The 16268-nt window shown below is 37.1% G+C and overlaps 1 protein-coding gene across 1 annotated transcript; it reads left to right on the forward strand.

Annotated features, from left to right (window-relative positions):
- Positions 1–2262: 2262 nt before the first annotated feature.
- LOC131152262 (NDR1/HIN1-like protein 1) lies at positions 2263–3676 on the forward strand. The gene has a single exon (XM_058104036.1). It carries the CDS (start codon positions 2700–2702, stop codon positions 3327–3329), a length of 630 nt encoding a protein of 209 aa, XP_057960019.1. The 5' UTR covers positions 2263–2699; the 3' UTR covers positions 3330–3676.
- Positions 3677–16268: the final 12592 nt, after the last annotated feature.

Here is a 16268-nt window from a genome sequence, read left to right on the forward strand (position 1 = left end):
AGAAGACTTGAAAGGACAAGAAACAGATGTATACACACAAAGTAAACCAACCATTAGCATCAATCTCATTCATGTCATCTCAACCTCTGGCTCTTCGCCTAAGGAATGCTTACCAATCGAAAGTCCACATCTATTAACTGCTCGGAAATAGCCATGCCTTTTAACCCTCTAAAGAAGCACAATGACATCCCCCCTCTGCCTCCTCTAGAACAACGAAGCCTTTTTTTCGTCACAAGAATAAGTCATTTTTGCAACAAGAGCACATTCTTCTTTTATTGATTCACTTCCTTCCTTACGGTGTTCTCCACATCAACCATTTGGTGATTGTGTTGCCCTATTTTCTCCATTTAAAGAAATTCTTGTATACACTTGCATTATACCATGCATTCTTGAGAAGGATGTGTGCACGAGAGAGAGAGAGAGAGAGAGAGAGAGAGAGAGAGAGAGAGAGAGAGAGAGAGAGAGAGAGAGAGAGAGAGAGAGAGAGAGAGAGAGAGAGAGCTTTTGTTACTAAATCTACACAAATTGAATAAAAATTATTGAACTTTATTTTTAAAATGAATTTGAAAAACACAATTATGAAGTCTCATCCGTCCGATTTATAGGGTGTGATGACACTACCAAGAAATTCGATCTTAACTCTAATATTGAAGTTTAAATAAGATTTTCAATACATTAACTTAAAAGATAAATAAAGATAAAAAAATTTTCATTGTCTTCTACCTAAGCTACAATTTTGTCAATAATATCTTTATTTTCAACAATTTCTTCTTAAAAAATTAAAATGAATTTCTAGTTAATCAACACAAAATTATATTTCAAAACAAATTAGCTAATTTTACTTGGATCCCCTAAAGCGTCTTAATGGGAAACCGAGACTATCCCATTCTCTACCCCATTCCTAAAAATACAACCCGTTTCCAAGATACAAATTTAGAGAGAGAGAGAGAGAGAGAGAGAGAGAGAGAGAATGAAACAAAAAATTTACGGTCAAACTGGGAGTGCCCATGGTGGACCACCCACCAATTTTATTCCACGATTCCTTTGCTTGGCATGATAGAAGGTTTTGGCTGGCAGTACATGCATATTCAAGAACCCCACAAAGGTCGGTTGCCTTGCTTCCGTGGAGCTTCTCCTCTTTCATGATAAGTGGGCCCATCCCCGATGCGTGTTGCTTCCGTTTCCAGATCCCACGCGATCCGACGGTGATATGGCCGCTTGCGCTTTTGTTTTCCTAAGACGCTTTTAGGAAATCAAACCCCCATCAGAAAGTGATTAAGCTTTTTTTCTCGGAAACGTCTCTTTTCTTTTTTTTCTTTTCACTTCCCACCAGGAGAACGAAGGGTAATTAAGTCATTCCAAGTTTTGGGTGATGCAGGGGACACTAATGCGTGTCCCGAGGTTGATCTATCCGTTTTCGTTTTCATTCACGACGAAAATGTCCAAAATGCTGGACTGATTTGTCAATTGTCATTTGATTTAATGCGTCTCTCTCTCATTTTGGGCCTCCTTATTAGAACAAACAAGTCTTTCAAATCACATGTTATGTTAAGGAAAGTATAACTATTAATTTTAAAATTCATTTATTTTTTATATGTAGTTTTAAAATTAAAGTTGCATTTTAAAAATATAAATTTTAAATTTTGAATTTAAATAATTATATTTTATTAAATTTTAAACGTATTTTATTTAATTTCTTTCATCTAACTCCGAGTTTTAAATTTTAAACTCTTAAATATGAGTAAGAATAGAAAATAAAATATTTAATATCAAAGTAGGCTGTGCTATCTTTTTTTTTTTTAAAGATAATTGGTAATGGTTCATATCTTAATCATATGTTGCATTTTGTTCGCAAATATAACTAATTATTCTTGAGAATTTTAATTGATTATTTATTTCTTAAAAAAAAAAAATTAGGTCTTCCGAGATCCTCCCATCAAACCCTTTCATCCAATAAAAATACACCAAATAGTGAGTCCTACCCATTATAAATCAATTTTTATTTGTGAGTCCTACCAATAAATACTTCTTATTCAGAGTGTTTTCATTAAATGAGAGGAAATAATGGGCGAAGCTTTCAAAGGACTTATTTTTTTTCCCCTCTATTTCATGTTTTATGATTAAAAATAAAATCTCATTTTCGATAATATTGTATAATTCATAATTGTGTTTGTCAAATTATTTTTGGCAATTAAAAAACCCAACCTTATTGTTCAACCAAGCAAAACGAATAAAAGAGGAAAAGAAAAAAAGAAGTTTGAAAAGAATTAGAGTTAATTTTTATTTATTTTCCTTTTTTTTTTAAAAAAAAAAATTTACTGTATTTACGTTGATGATTATAATTCCTCTCCTTGCCAACATGAAATTCAGTAAAATGTTGGATCCCCAACTGACAACTGTTCCATTGCATATGCCGATCGGATACAAAATACAATAGTGGCATTTTCCCTAAAACCAGTAGCTTTAAGTCTTATCCTCGCGCCAAAAGACCATACTACCCTTCCCCTGCCATTATTCACAGTCGCCAGCGACCCCATCACTTTCGCTATAACTTAAGCACTACCTTAGCTACCAGAGAACCTGCAGATAGAGCTGCAGAGCTTCAATTCAATCTCTCTCCCTCTGTCCATCCACAGATTCCAAATTTCAAGTACACTGCTCCTCGAGTCTCTCCCCCAACCAAGCGACTCAGTCCACTCATGTCGGCGAAGGACTGCGGCAACCACGGGCAGTCGAGGAAGAAGCTGCTGCGGGGGCTCCTCGCCGGGATCCTGATCCTAGTCTTCCTGGTCCTCCTCGCCGTCCTCCTGATCTGGGCCATCCTCCGCCCCACCAAGCCCACGTTCATCCTCCAGGATGCCACCATCTACGCTTTCAACGTGTCGGCGCCGACCAACTCCCTCACCTCCAGCCTCCAAATCACTCTCGCCTCCCGCAACCCCAACGCCAAGATCGGCGTCTACTACGATCGCCTCGACATTTACGCCAACTATCGGGGCCAGCAGATCACTCTCGCCACCCGCATCGGGCCCGTCTACCAGGGCCACAAGGAGGTCAACGTCTGGTCGCCCGTCCTCTACGGCCCCAACGTCCCCGTGGCGCCCTTCAACGGAATCGCGCTCAGCCAGGACCAGGCCGCCGGCATGGTGCTCCTGCTGATCAAGATCGACGGACGGGTGAGATGGAAGGTGGGGACCTTTATTTCCGGTGGGTACCATCTGCACGTCACGTGCCCGGCGTATATCAGCTTCGGAAGCCGAAGCACCGGGATTGTGATCGGCGACGCCATTAAGTACCAGCTCGTGCAGCGTTGCAGCGTCAACGTTTGATGATCAAGAAGGCAGCGCCGGCACCGGTAGCTCCTCTGCCTCTCTCCGTCTCTCTTGCCGTTTAATGTCTAGCCGGGGGAAATCGTGTTAATTTAATTGTGTTTTTTTCAGTGTTTTTTTACGTTTTAATTCCGGTCGTAGGAGATATGGGGGAATTGAAGAACTGCACATTTTGCTAAAGGGAGTAAAAAGGGAAAAGATGAAAGGGTAAAGGAGACAGATAGCAAAATTACAATTGTTGTGGCACCTAAAGTTGTATAATTAAGTCTCGATGATCAGATATTTATATGTATATTTTGCAATAATAATATATAATAATGATAATAATAATAATAATTTTGAATGGATGATAAGGATCGATGAAGACATGAAGAGGCCAGTGGTGGTGGTGAGTCAATTTTCTGTCATTAATTTGTTTTGGGATGATGATGATGGCTGATGGAAATTTTCTGTGGTGCTTCTCTTGTTCTCTCTTTCTGGGGTTTTCAAATATAATAAAAATGAAAATGAAATGACTGATAGTATGAATTACGGGGTGAATAGATAGGTGGCATGGGTAGGGTTCACGGGGAGACCCCTTCAATTGATCTGTGCTCATGGGCAGTCATGCATCGATCCTTAGCTTGCATGGGGATAGCTCACCTAATTAATCACATGGCCATGGATCCAAAATCATGTTCACTGTAATATTTTGGGGACCTCCACTTATCTCGGTCTTATTGCTGAATATAAAAATATATACATATATAAAATGATGTTTCAGCGCGCATGCTGCGCTCTTTATTGGGAAAATTGGGTTGCGTCTAAGAAAGAAAGTCTTCCTGTAATTATTTTCTTAGGTCAACTACATATATAAACTGCTATTAGTTAAATTATTTTATTTATTAATATTATTTTAAAAAAAAAAAAAAAAAACAGATTACTAAAACAACTGAAAAATAATAAAATTTAATTTTCAAATTTTTGACAAATAATTAAAAATCGATAACAGAAACAGAAAATCACAAAATAAATAAACACATTTTTATAATTTTTTTTATTATATAAAATAAAAACAAAAAATAAAAAATGTGCTACAGGCTGAACGTGGTAATCCAAATGAGGACGGCAGCGAATGAATGAAACAGGAACCGAGGGCGAAGGGGGTGAGACGAAATTGTGGGCGCAGAATTGGGTGGCCTACCTCGACACTGTTTGGGTGTGGGGTTTTACCATACATCTCCACTTTACTTTCCAAGCTTTCCCACTTGCTACCTATATATTTATTTGTTTATTTATTACATATGATTGTACAATAATTAAGAGGAAATAAGAAGTATGCATTTGGTTGTAATTTAATAAGCATAATATATATTTAATTAAGTAATTAATATGAGAATAAAAAGATAATGACATTTCTTGAGATTCAAATATTTTTAAAAATTTTCTTAAGATTTTGAAATTTTTAGGAACCTCTTCTCAGAGGTCTGTGATATTTTTTAAATTTTTAAAAAGATTTTTTTTTTTAAGTAATGCTCAAGGGAGATAACATATTTTGGTCTTAATATAAATAATTAATTAGATGCCATTATTGGTGGGTAGAAATTAGAGGAGAGGAAGCCCAAAAGGGCCACCACTCCTACTGAATGACATCCGCATAGACATGGAGATGACCGCACCCTAAATTAATAATTTATTATTTACTTTTTGTTTGGTATGTGTCAATTATGGGGATCCAACGGTTCATAATGTTTCATTTTATCAATATAAAAAAAGAATTTGATACTAATAATTTTGGACAAATTAATGATGAGGTACTTAACTAACGCATTGGTCATTTTTTTAATTAATAATATATGCACATCATAATTCATCTAATTGACGATAGATCATTATTTACCAAACACATCTTAAATGAATGTAGTTTGGAAACTATTTAAGGACAGTTTGTTCTCTTCTCGTCTTAACTCTTTTTTTTAAGAATTAAAAGTTGGGTATAAGGTCCATTTATAAATAGTTTAGCTTTTATAAAGGTAAACGCTTTTTAAAAACTTTTAAAAGTTGTGAATTTAAACTTTTTAAAAGTTAAAAGCTAACTATTTTCTTAAAAAAAAAAGTTATATTTCTTTGTTGCCCTTAATTTTTTTAAATATTATAAAATTATTGATGCATTAATAATATTTTTAAAAAATACATATCCATTTTATTCATTTTAAATGTTTTAAAACATTTTATAATATTTTTTTATCAAACACTTAAAGTTAACTTTTTCTTTCTAACAATTCTTTTTTCCCATACAGAGGTGCCAAACAATTTTTATGATAACCTTGATCAATCAACTCCTTTTAAAAGGTCTTTCAAAAAAGTAACAGGATATAAGCTAAGCCTTAATAGCCTACTCACTCTCATCTTGACTTGTTGTAATAATAATAATAATAAAGAAACAAGAAAAATAGAGACTATTTAGTTTTATATTCAAGCCCTAGTTGTTTTTGAATATAACATTAATAAGGTAGTAAGCTATCTTCCTTTTTTTTTTCCTATGAGGGAATGGTGGATTTGGGACTAGTAGGTTTGAGTTATACAACAATAACTAGTTCATTTCCCATGCAATCCCTTGCATCCCTTCCCAACTGCTTAATCTCAAATTTAAATCTAAGATGCCCAACAAATATGTCCAAAACTTTAATTGATGAGATATCTTCTATGAGACTAATAGTCATGTTGTCAAAGAAATGTTGAAAGTGAAATGAATAATTAACCAAACCTATTTGTGTCATTTATGTGCATCCATAAAGGAAAATGGCATGTGATTCCTATAATCAATTACATGATAATAAAATGACCTAAGTAGATGAGCATGTAGAGTACAAACATATCCCAACTAACATATGACATGGATCAAACAATACCTTTAAACGAAAAAACAAGTTGGTTCACCAACTAGGAGGAGTCAGTCATTGTCCATAATTAATAGAAGATGTGGTAAAAAATAAGGCAGCAAACGAACCGAACCGAGTCGAGTTGTGGTGAGCTGGAGCTTAACTCATTTATTTATAAGTGAACTTGAGCTTAAAATTTTATATTCGATCTTGACTCGTTTAAGAAATGTGAATTCTGGTTGGAACATGTCACATTCCTTGGGCACGTGGTGTCCAGAGGTGATATTTCTGTGGATCCGAGTAAGATAAAGGCAGTAGTGGACTGGGTGAGATCGAAAAATGTCCACGAGATTAGGAGTTTCTTAGGATTGGCAGGATACTATCACCATTTTGTAGAGGAATTTTCTAAATTGTTAGGCCCTTTGACGAGATTGACCAGAAAGAATATAAAATATGAATGGACAGATGAGTACGAAAAGAGCTTTCAAGAATTAAAACAATGACTCATCCTACACCGGTACTGACAATCCCTTCAGGAGAGGAGGATTTCATAATCTACAGTGATGCATCTCAAAAGTGGCTCGGTTGTGTGCTAATGCAATAGGGGAAAGTTGTAGCCAATGCTTCTCGAGAGCTTAAAAAGTACGAGAAGAATTACCCAACACATGATCTGGAATTAGCAACAGTGGTATATGCATTGAAGATTTGGAGACATTAGTTGTGTGGTGGGAAGTGTGAGATATTTACTGATCACAAAAGTTTAAAGTATTTCTTTACGTAGAAAGAGCTAAATATGAGGCAGGGGAGGTGGCTCGAGCTGATTAAAGATTACAACTGTACCATCAGTTACCACCCAAGGAAGTCTAATGTGGTAGCTAATGCATTGAGTCATAAGTCAAGGTGCACATTTGTATCAGCAATAGTAACTACACATCAGATCATGATCGATTTAGAGAGATTGAGTGTGGAGTTAGTAGAGGGAAATCACCAGGTACTCATCGCCAATTTGATAATTCATGCCACTTTACAGGAAAGAATTAAAACTGCTTAGATGAAAAATGTAGAATTTGTAAAGATTGCAGATAAAGTTTAAAGCGGGCTAGAGACATATTTTAATATTTTAGATGATGAAACTTAGAGGTTTCGTAGCAGGTTGTGTGTACTTGATGATGCTGGGAAAAAAAAAATTATTTTGGAAGAGGCACATTGTTCCCTGTATATGGTACATTCAAGAAGCACAAAAATGGATAGGGATTTGCAGGTATCCTTCTAGTGGAGCAATATAAAGAGAGAAATTTCTGAATATGCAGAGCAGTGTTTAACATGTCAACAAATAAAGGCTGAGCATCAAAGACTGGTGGGACTACTGCAACCACTTCACATCTCCGAATGGAAGTGGAAGCAAATTTCTATGGATTTCGTTTCAAGGTTACCGTTGGCACTCCATGGATAGGACCCCATTTGGGTAGTCATTGACTAATTGACGAAGACTACCCATTTTCTTCCCATCAGAGTTAGCTACTCCATAAGTAGATTGGCAGAGATATGCATACAGGAGATAGTCAGACTGCATGATGTGCCAGTGTCCATCATTTCTAATTGAGACCCACAGTTCACATCTCAATTGTGGAAGAGTTTACAAGGAGTCTTAGGTTCTCAGCTGACATTCAGTACAATATTTCATCCGCAGACCGATGGACAGACATAGATGACTATATAGATATTAAAAGATATGTTAAGGGCCTGTGTATTAGATTTTTTTGGTAGTTGGATCCAATATATACCACTAGTTGAGTTTGCATATAATAACAGTTACCAAACAAGTATTGGGATGACACCATATGAGGCGTTATATGGTCTGAGATGTCGATCCCCATTATATTCGGATGAAATCGGTGAAAAGCATATTTTGGGGCCGGAAATAATACAACAGACTTCTGAGAAAGTCTGACTCATCCGAGACAGAATAAAGACCACTCAGATTCGATAGAAAATCTAGGCAAACACTTGCCAGTGAGAGCTGGAGTTTGATGAAGAAGATCGCGTGTTTTTGAGAGTTACACCGATGAAAGGAATTATGAGATTTGGGGGGGAAAAAGTAAGCTAAGCCATAGGTTTATTGGACCATTTGAGATATTGGAAAGAGTTGGTCTAATTGCTTACAAGTTAGCTCTACCTCTGATACTGTCTAGGATCCATGACGTATTCCACGCATCTGTATTGAGGAGGTACATCTCAGATCCTTCACACGTGATAAGTTATGAAATACTAGAACTCAAAGATACCTTGTCATGCCTGTTTAAATTTTGGACCGAAAGAAACAGGAGTTACGCGCTAAAAGGATCCCATTGGTAAAAGTACTCTAGCGCAACCACGCTGTTGAGGAAGCTTCATGGGAGTTAGAGGAGAAGATGCGTTAGAGGTATCCACACCTATTCAGCGAGGCCTAGTATTAAACTAGTAAAGGTAAAGGTAAATAATTGTTTTTGACTTTTGATGTGTATAGTGTAGGGTAGTTGATTATAATTTAGTGTTTTTGATTTTAGGTTATGAATGGTTTTTGGGAGAGTTTTCCTTTTATGTGATTGATTGTAATCTCCCAGAAGTATTTGATGTAACCACGATATTCCTCCGCCATTAGTGAGGGTAATTAATAAAGATTCAGTGGTTTGTTTTTCAGTTGGTGATATAAGTGATGAGTAAAAAATTTTGAGGACAAAAAATTTATGAGGGGAAAAATTTAGAGACCCGAAAAATAATAGAAATAAAAATAAATAACAAATGATGAAATTTGGTTTGGCATAGGCCAAACCGTTAACAATTTTGGTGAGCCCAAAGAAAACCGTTGACAGTTTTGGTTTACTAAGAGGCAGTAAGGGTAAAACGGTGAAAAAATGGCTTGGTTAAAACCAAATCGTCGATGGTTTCAGGGGCCAACAACCTATAAATTGAATTCCAACCATTTTCTTAGGATAAAATTCTAAAACTCCCTCTCTCACTAGCTGTGGTAGTCTCTCTCTCTCTCTCTCTCTCTCTCTCTCTCTCTCTCTCTCTCTCTCTCTCTCCTCGATTTTTCGCTCGGTTTAAGCCTAAATTGAAGGAGAAACGTCATTTCGGGATCCTAGCAACATTTCTCTGCAATTTAACCGGAGCGGTTTTGTTAGTTAGACTTCCTAGGCACCACTCCAAAACAAGGGTAAGTAAGATATTTGAAAGTTTAATCAGTTGTTGGGAGTGTGTGGGCTTAAGAATGTTAGATAGTTATTATCTTGGGGTTTGAGTTAATTAAGTTAGGGTATATGGATATAGGGTTTTGTGCGAACGCCGTAGGCACTATTAAAGATCCCTGCATGCATATCTCCAAGAATCAGGTAAGGGGAATAAATTATGTTAGGTACTTTGAAAATTAACTCAATTAATTGAAAGTATGAGAATATGAATATGCTCTGTCTGTGTGTGTGTGTGTGTATAATTTTCTAACATATCAAGCATTTGAAAATACTGGTTTGAATTATCATGTATTTATCTGGGCAAATATTATTTTATGAAATATCATTTAAAATTTGTGTGGCATGAGAATTGTGACTTATGCTAGTTTATGATGAAATGTGATATATATACTGGTCTATGGAAATATTGAAAATACAAATATGATATTTTGATACTGGAAATGTAATTTATACAGATATGATAATTTGATACTGAGAAATGTGGTGTATATATATATATATAACATGATTTTTGATATTGAGAAATGAAATAATAGAAATGATAATTGTTATAATGAAATTACTGTGGAATTGTGGAAATGAGAACCCTGATGGACCAATGATGTATATGAGAGCAGGGTACCGTTGCTAGGATATGAGTTAGTGCAACCACACTAATCGGGGAGAATGTTGGTATTGGCAGTCGATTGGACCTGCGGAGAGATGTTGACCACCCCTGGGTTTGGACTAGGCTATGGTGGGCCATTTGTACTATAGACGAAGAATATTTTGACTTAGCCTGGTAGGCCTGCCATGGTTTAAGTGCCGCCTTCGAGGCGCACAACCCGGTCATGTGGGGTGATTACATGACGGTGATGTATGATTGTCCTCAGGATGGTTTCTTATTACATACATGATATATCTACATTTACTTGTTGGGTTTCAGACCCAAGAAAATGTATTGAGCAAGTACATATTTTTTGAGCAAAATATATGGTTGCAAATGTATATATATGCATATTGATATGAGCATAGATTTTATGATTTCTTAGTTAAATTTAATTATTTAATGAATGTGTTTCTAGAACCCTAAAACTCATTTGCCACACACTAATAATAATTTATTCCCTTACTGAGAGGTGTCTCACCCCTATAAATTCCAACATTTCAGGGAATCCAAGGAACCATACTTGAGCACTCTAGGGAAGGGATAGATTATGTTACCTAGGGTGAGTTCTAGTGTGACCCTGGGGTGTGTAAGGGTGTGTTCTATGTATTTTTTGGGAATGGATTGTGGACGTATTATGTTTTGGGATTTGTTTATGTATTTCGAAGATGGTAGTACTCTGGTATTGTATATGGGATGTATGTATATCTTGCTTCCACTGTGCTGTAGATTAGCTTATGGACTGTTTTGTCCGGATACCCACTTGGGGGTCGAATAGTTTATATATTGTATCGGGTTTTATGTAAATATATATAGTAGAACTTTCGAGTCATCACATTCGCTGCCACACATGACTCTTCTTCCTCGTGCTCCGGCGACTGTTCTCTGCTTAAAGCTAAGGGAATCGCAACCCAACCCACAACCCCCCTTTACACCTGCAACATCTGTGGCATATTCATCTCTAAACTGACGTCGGATCAGTCCACCATTGCTTGGGTTGTCAAGATCATGGCTAGAACCAGAAAAAACCAAAATAGATCTACCCATCATTCGAAAAATTTTGGAAGGTTTGAATTTGGAGAAAAAAAAAAACGACCTTTGGATTTCTGTCTAACTCAGTAACCACACACCCACGCTTAAAAGCGTGGCTAAGTTCCTCCCTCCATGGCCGATACAGACTCCTATATCAATAATTCTTCGCCTTCCTCCATTCTAGTCGAGTTGACCACAAAAATGACTATAGTTTTGACCAAAGCTTCACCCCCGACCTAGACCACCGATACTGCTATCGCACCAATCGGTATCAAATTGGATGGCACCAACGATGCTCTTTGGTCCCAGGTTGTCAAGATATATATCTTGGTCAAAAATAAACTGGGGTATATAAACAGTGATCTCCCTCAACCTCCTTAGATGGATTCTATCTTTAGACGATGACGCACAGACAACGCTATTGTTAAAGGTTGGTTGATTAATTCCATTGACTCCTCCCTTATCAATAACTTCATTTAATTCTTGACATCCAAGATGATCTAGGATGCAATTGCCACTATGTATTTTGATGGCAGCGACACCTCTAAGGCGTATGCTCTCTAGCAACATGTGACCCGCCTCAAATAGGCCAACGACCCTCTTAAAAATTCTACAATGATCTCCAAGGCCTCTAGAATGAAATAGACTTTCACCGCCCAAACCCAATGGAATGCCCAACCAATATTCAACACTACAATACTTTAGTTCAGGAAGATCAAGTATATGTATGCTTGGATGGTGTCGATGACCACCTAGACCATATTCGAAGTGTTGTACATCTTGCAGATAAAATCATTCCTAGCAGTGGAGCAAGCCTACGCACACATCCATAGGGAAGCTCTTAGTCAAATAGTGATGACGACTGGTAGTCCTGATGATACACTAGGAGCAGTTTTGGCATCTAAGAGCTTCAAACATCACTCGCATCCTCCAGCACCCTCCAGGTCTCTCTCTCTGCATGGTGGAAAATCTAGTTCCAAATCTTGAGCCACCCCTGATGGATCTAAGTGCTCCCGCTATAGGAATACAAAACACACACGTGAGACATGCTTCAAGTTACATGAGTATCCTGATTAGTGGCACGACCTCTAGGCTCGGAAGCATCGAGATGCCTTTGGGAATGATGAAAGCACAAGCAAGGCTTCGGTGGCTGCAGCCAAACCACATCTTTCTCTCATTTCAGCTAATAATTCAAATTCTAACCTAGGTAATGCTCTCCTCGGTTATAATAGAGAAGCTAACAATAGCGCTTGAATACTTGATTCTAGAGCAGCGGACCATATGATGTTTGATGCAAATGATTTTTCTCAACACTCCTTTCCTCAGCGAACTAGCATCGCCAATGCTAATGGAGTTATCTCTTCGGTAACTGGGGTTGGGACTGTGATGTTGTCACCAACCCTACCACTCTCTAAATCTTTACTTGTACCTTCTCTTTCTCAAAAGTTTTTATCCCTGAGTTAACTTACGAAATACCTAAATAGTGTTGTGTTCATTTATCCTACGTTTTGTCTTTTTTAGGATATTCTCACCAAGGAGATCATTAAGCATGATACTAAGAGGAGGGGGCTCTATTACATGGAAGATTTCAGTGTAGGCAGAGCACATCACATTCACCACCTGCGTAACCTCAGAGTAGAACATAGTTGGCTCTGTCACCATCGGTTAGGCCATCATTCGTTTGGTTATCTACAACATGTGTTTCCTGATTTTTATTTTTTTTTTCAAATTTGTCAATTTTGGACTTTAAATGTCAGGCTTGCATTTTAGCTAAAATCCATCGACTCACGTATCCATTAAGTATAAATAAGAGTGACGTTCCTTTTGCTTTGATTCACTCTAATGCATAGGGTTCTTCCCCAAAATCTACTATGTCTGGTTTCTACTAGTTTGTGATATTTTTTGATGATTGCACTCGAATGACTTGGATTTACTTGTTGAAACATAAAGATGAAGTCTTCCATGTATTTCAATCCTTTCATAAAATGGTTCAAACTCAATTCTTTGCTAAGATTCAAATCCTTTGTTTCAATAATGGTGGAGAATATGTGAATCAACAGTTCTATGATTATTTCCAACACCATAGCTTGATTTATGAGATCTCATGCCCCTAGACCCCTAAGCAAAATGGTATCGTGGAGTGCAAAAATCACCACATCCTTGAAACAACTCGAGCTCTTTTACTTGGATTTTACATGCCTAACCACCACTAGGATGCTAGTGTTGCCACGACCGTCCATCTCATTAACCACATGCCCTCCAACGTCCTTAAGTTTAAGACTCCGCTGCAGGTCTTTTCAACCTATGTTTCATTGCCCACAGTGCTAATGCTTCCACCTAGAATCTTTGGTTGCGTTGTGTTTGTTCACCTCCACAAGAACCAGTGCACAAAACTTGATCCTTGTGTCATTCAATTTCACTTTTTGGGATATGTTATACATCAAAAAGGGTACTGCTGCTACAATCCAACTACTTGGCACACCTATGTGACTATGGATGTTACATTCCTTGAATCCGACACTTTTTATTCTCCTCCTGCATCCAATTCTTCTCTTTAGGGGGAGGCACGAGAAGAATAGCTTAATTGGTTGACATTTGACTAGTTCAAGGACACTGGTACAATGCTTAATGCCCCTCAATCGATAATTGAGGAGCCTAATCCACAGGCGACATCTTCAGAAGCTGGAGTAGCAGCCCCCCCCCCAACTCCTTAGTATCTAACGACCCATCTCCCGAGAATTTCATTGAGGTAAGCTCTCTTGTCACACCTCACATTTCTAATGATGTGGATACTCCTGTTGGCTATAAATTACCTTTCAAGCACAATCGGGGCAAACCATCGAACACATATTCTTTGGAAGTGGAGGAACAAAGATTGAAATATCCGATGACAAATTATGTCTCTACAAAAGAGCTATTCAAACCCCTAAAGAGCTTTGTGAATGAACTCTCCTCACACCATATTCCCACAAGTTTTGATAAGACTCTGAAAGATCTTAGGTGGGTTCAAGCTATGAAGGAAGAAATAGAGGCATTACTCGAAAATGAGATGTGAATTTTTGTTCCCCTACCTAAAGGTAAAAAATTAGTGGGGTGTAAATGGGTATTCTTTATCAAGTACAAAGTCGATGGATTAGTCGAATGGTACAAAGAAAGACTAGTAGTAGAGGGCTATACACAGAGATATGACCTAGACTATCAAGAGATGTTCTCACCGGTGGCAAAGTTGAGTATGGTCAAAGTTTTGCTATCTCTTGTAGCAAACCTTGAGTGGCCATTGCACTAGTTTGATGTTAAAAAAGCCTTTCTCCATGGATATCTTGAAGAAGAAATATACATGGATGTTCCTCAAGGATATATGGCAAAGTATGAAACCAAAATTATGTGCAAGCAACAGCAAACTTTGTATGGCTTAAAGCAATCTACTAGAGCATGGTTTAAGCGATTGAACTTGGAAATGAAGAAATATGATTTTCAACAATGCAACTCAGATCATACACTATTCTTAGAACGTCAACGGGGTAAGATAACAACTTTGATAGTCTATGTAGACGATATGATCATTATAGAAGATGATCCATAAGAAATAACAAAACTTCATGTGTAACGACCGGCTTAACTTAATATAAGAATAATGAAACATAATAAATAAAATGGTCAACCCAAACCCGTGGGTAATGGGGACACCTGTCATTCATAGCGGAAACCTACACAGCAGTAAATATAAATCACATTCTCAAAGTCATAATATACATAATACCAGAGTTTACTACTTCATCAAAATACTGTATTTATATACAACTTCCAAAGCATCAAAATAACCCTAGGATCATACAATAAAAATCTCCTGATCCTAGATCAACGTTTACCCTTCTAGCAGGGAAGTTCAACTCACTCAGCGGCGGCCCTGACCCACCGATCTCTCTGGATTTCCTAAAAATTATTTAATGTTCGGGGGTGAGACACTTCTCAGTAAGGGAAAATAAACTAAATACAGATGTGTGGCAACATGAATATTTATTGCAGTTATACATACTCAGTACATTTCATATATCTAAAAACATACATCATAACATGGTGGAATAATCATATACTTTCATATTTTCTAATAATTCATACTAATCATGAAATGTATGTCATAGCTAATAATACTGAAAACATACCCAGGATAAATAGCTAGCTAATGTCATATATTACCCCCCATGACGGGTTGTGCAGCCAGAAGGTAGGACCCGACAATGGCTGGCCAACCATTGCCGAGTCAAAAATGTATGTAAGTATAATGGGCCCGCCACACCCTGGTCCGGACTGCCAGGTGGACGTCTACACTCTACACTAAAAGTCGCATCGACTATCAATCTCCCACCCCCTCGTGGGGTGGTTAGCACCAATCTGATCATAAATATATGATCTATAAGCTACGGTACTGTGCTCCTGAACTAAACTAAACTAACATACGGGTTCTGATAACATATAATACATGATAATATAACATTTAACATAAATAGATTGAGAGCATTTCTATAATTTCATAAATATGGCCTCGTGCCAAACATTTCATAAATACGGCCTCGCGCCGAATATTTCATAAATACGACCTCGCACCGAAATCATACGTAAAACACGGCCCCGCGCCGGCTATCAATCACGACCTTGCACCGAATATCTCATACACATAATTCTGAATAATAAATCAATTATCATGTATTTTCAACATCATTTTGTACTGTAATATTTCATATTCCTGAAAACATGCTTCATTCATAACATTGTCATATCATAATACTTTTCACGTAAAATAATATTCATACCATACATTTTCTGTATTAAAACCATACATTGTATTCTAAAATCATAATTTCTGACATCTCATACATACGTATACATTTCAACATAATAGCAGTTTTTTCCCAAATATGCATTTCCTTCGTAATATACAAATATAATACAAGTTTTTCTGAAAAAAAATTTATTGATAAATAATAATAATTTACATGAAAAATAACTGTTTTAGTTTATTCCCTTACCTGGTTGCTGAGAAAAGCCCCTATAAATTCTGGTCTCACACCCGTAGGATTTGCTATTCAACACCTTGAAATCAACAACTCACAGAACTAAACTTCAGTATTTTCATGTGAATATCAGTAGGACCAAATTTGACATAAAAAGT

The sequence above is a fragment of the Malania oleifera genome, chromosome 1 (assembly GCF_029873635.1).
Source record: "Malania oleifera isolate guangnan ecotype guangnan chromosome 1, ASM2987363v1, whole genome shotgun sequence".
Classification (NCBI taxonomy): domain Eukaryota; kingdom Viridiplantae; phylum Streptophyta; class Magnoliopsida; order Santalales; family Ximeniaceae; genus Malania; species Malania oleifera.

Coding starts and splice junctions, on each gene's coding strand:
- LOC131152262 (XM_058104036.1), top strand. CDS start 2,700: ATGTCGGCGAAGGACTGCGGCAACCACGGGCAGTCGAGGAAGAAGCTG.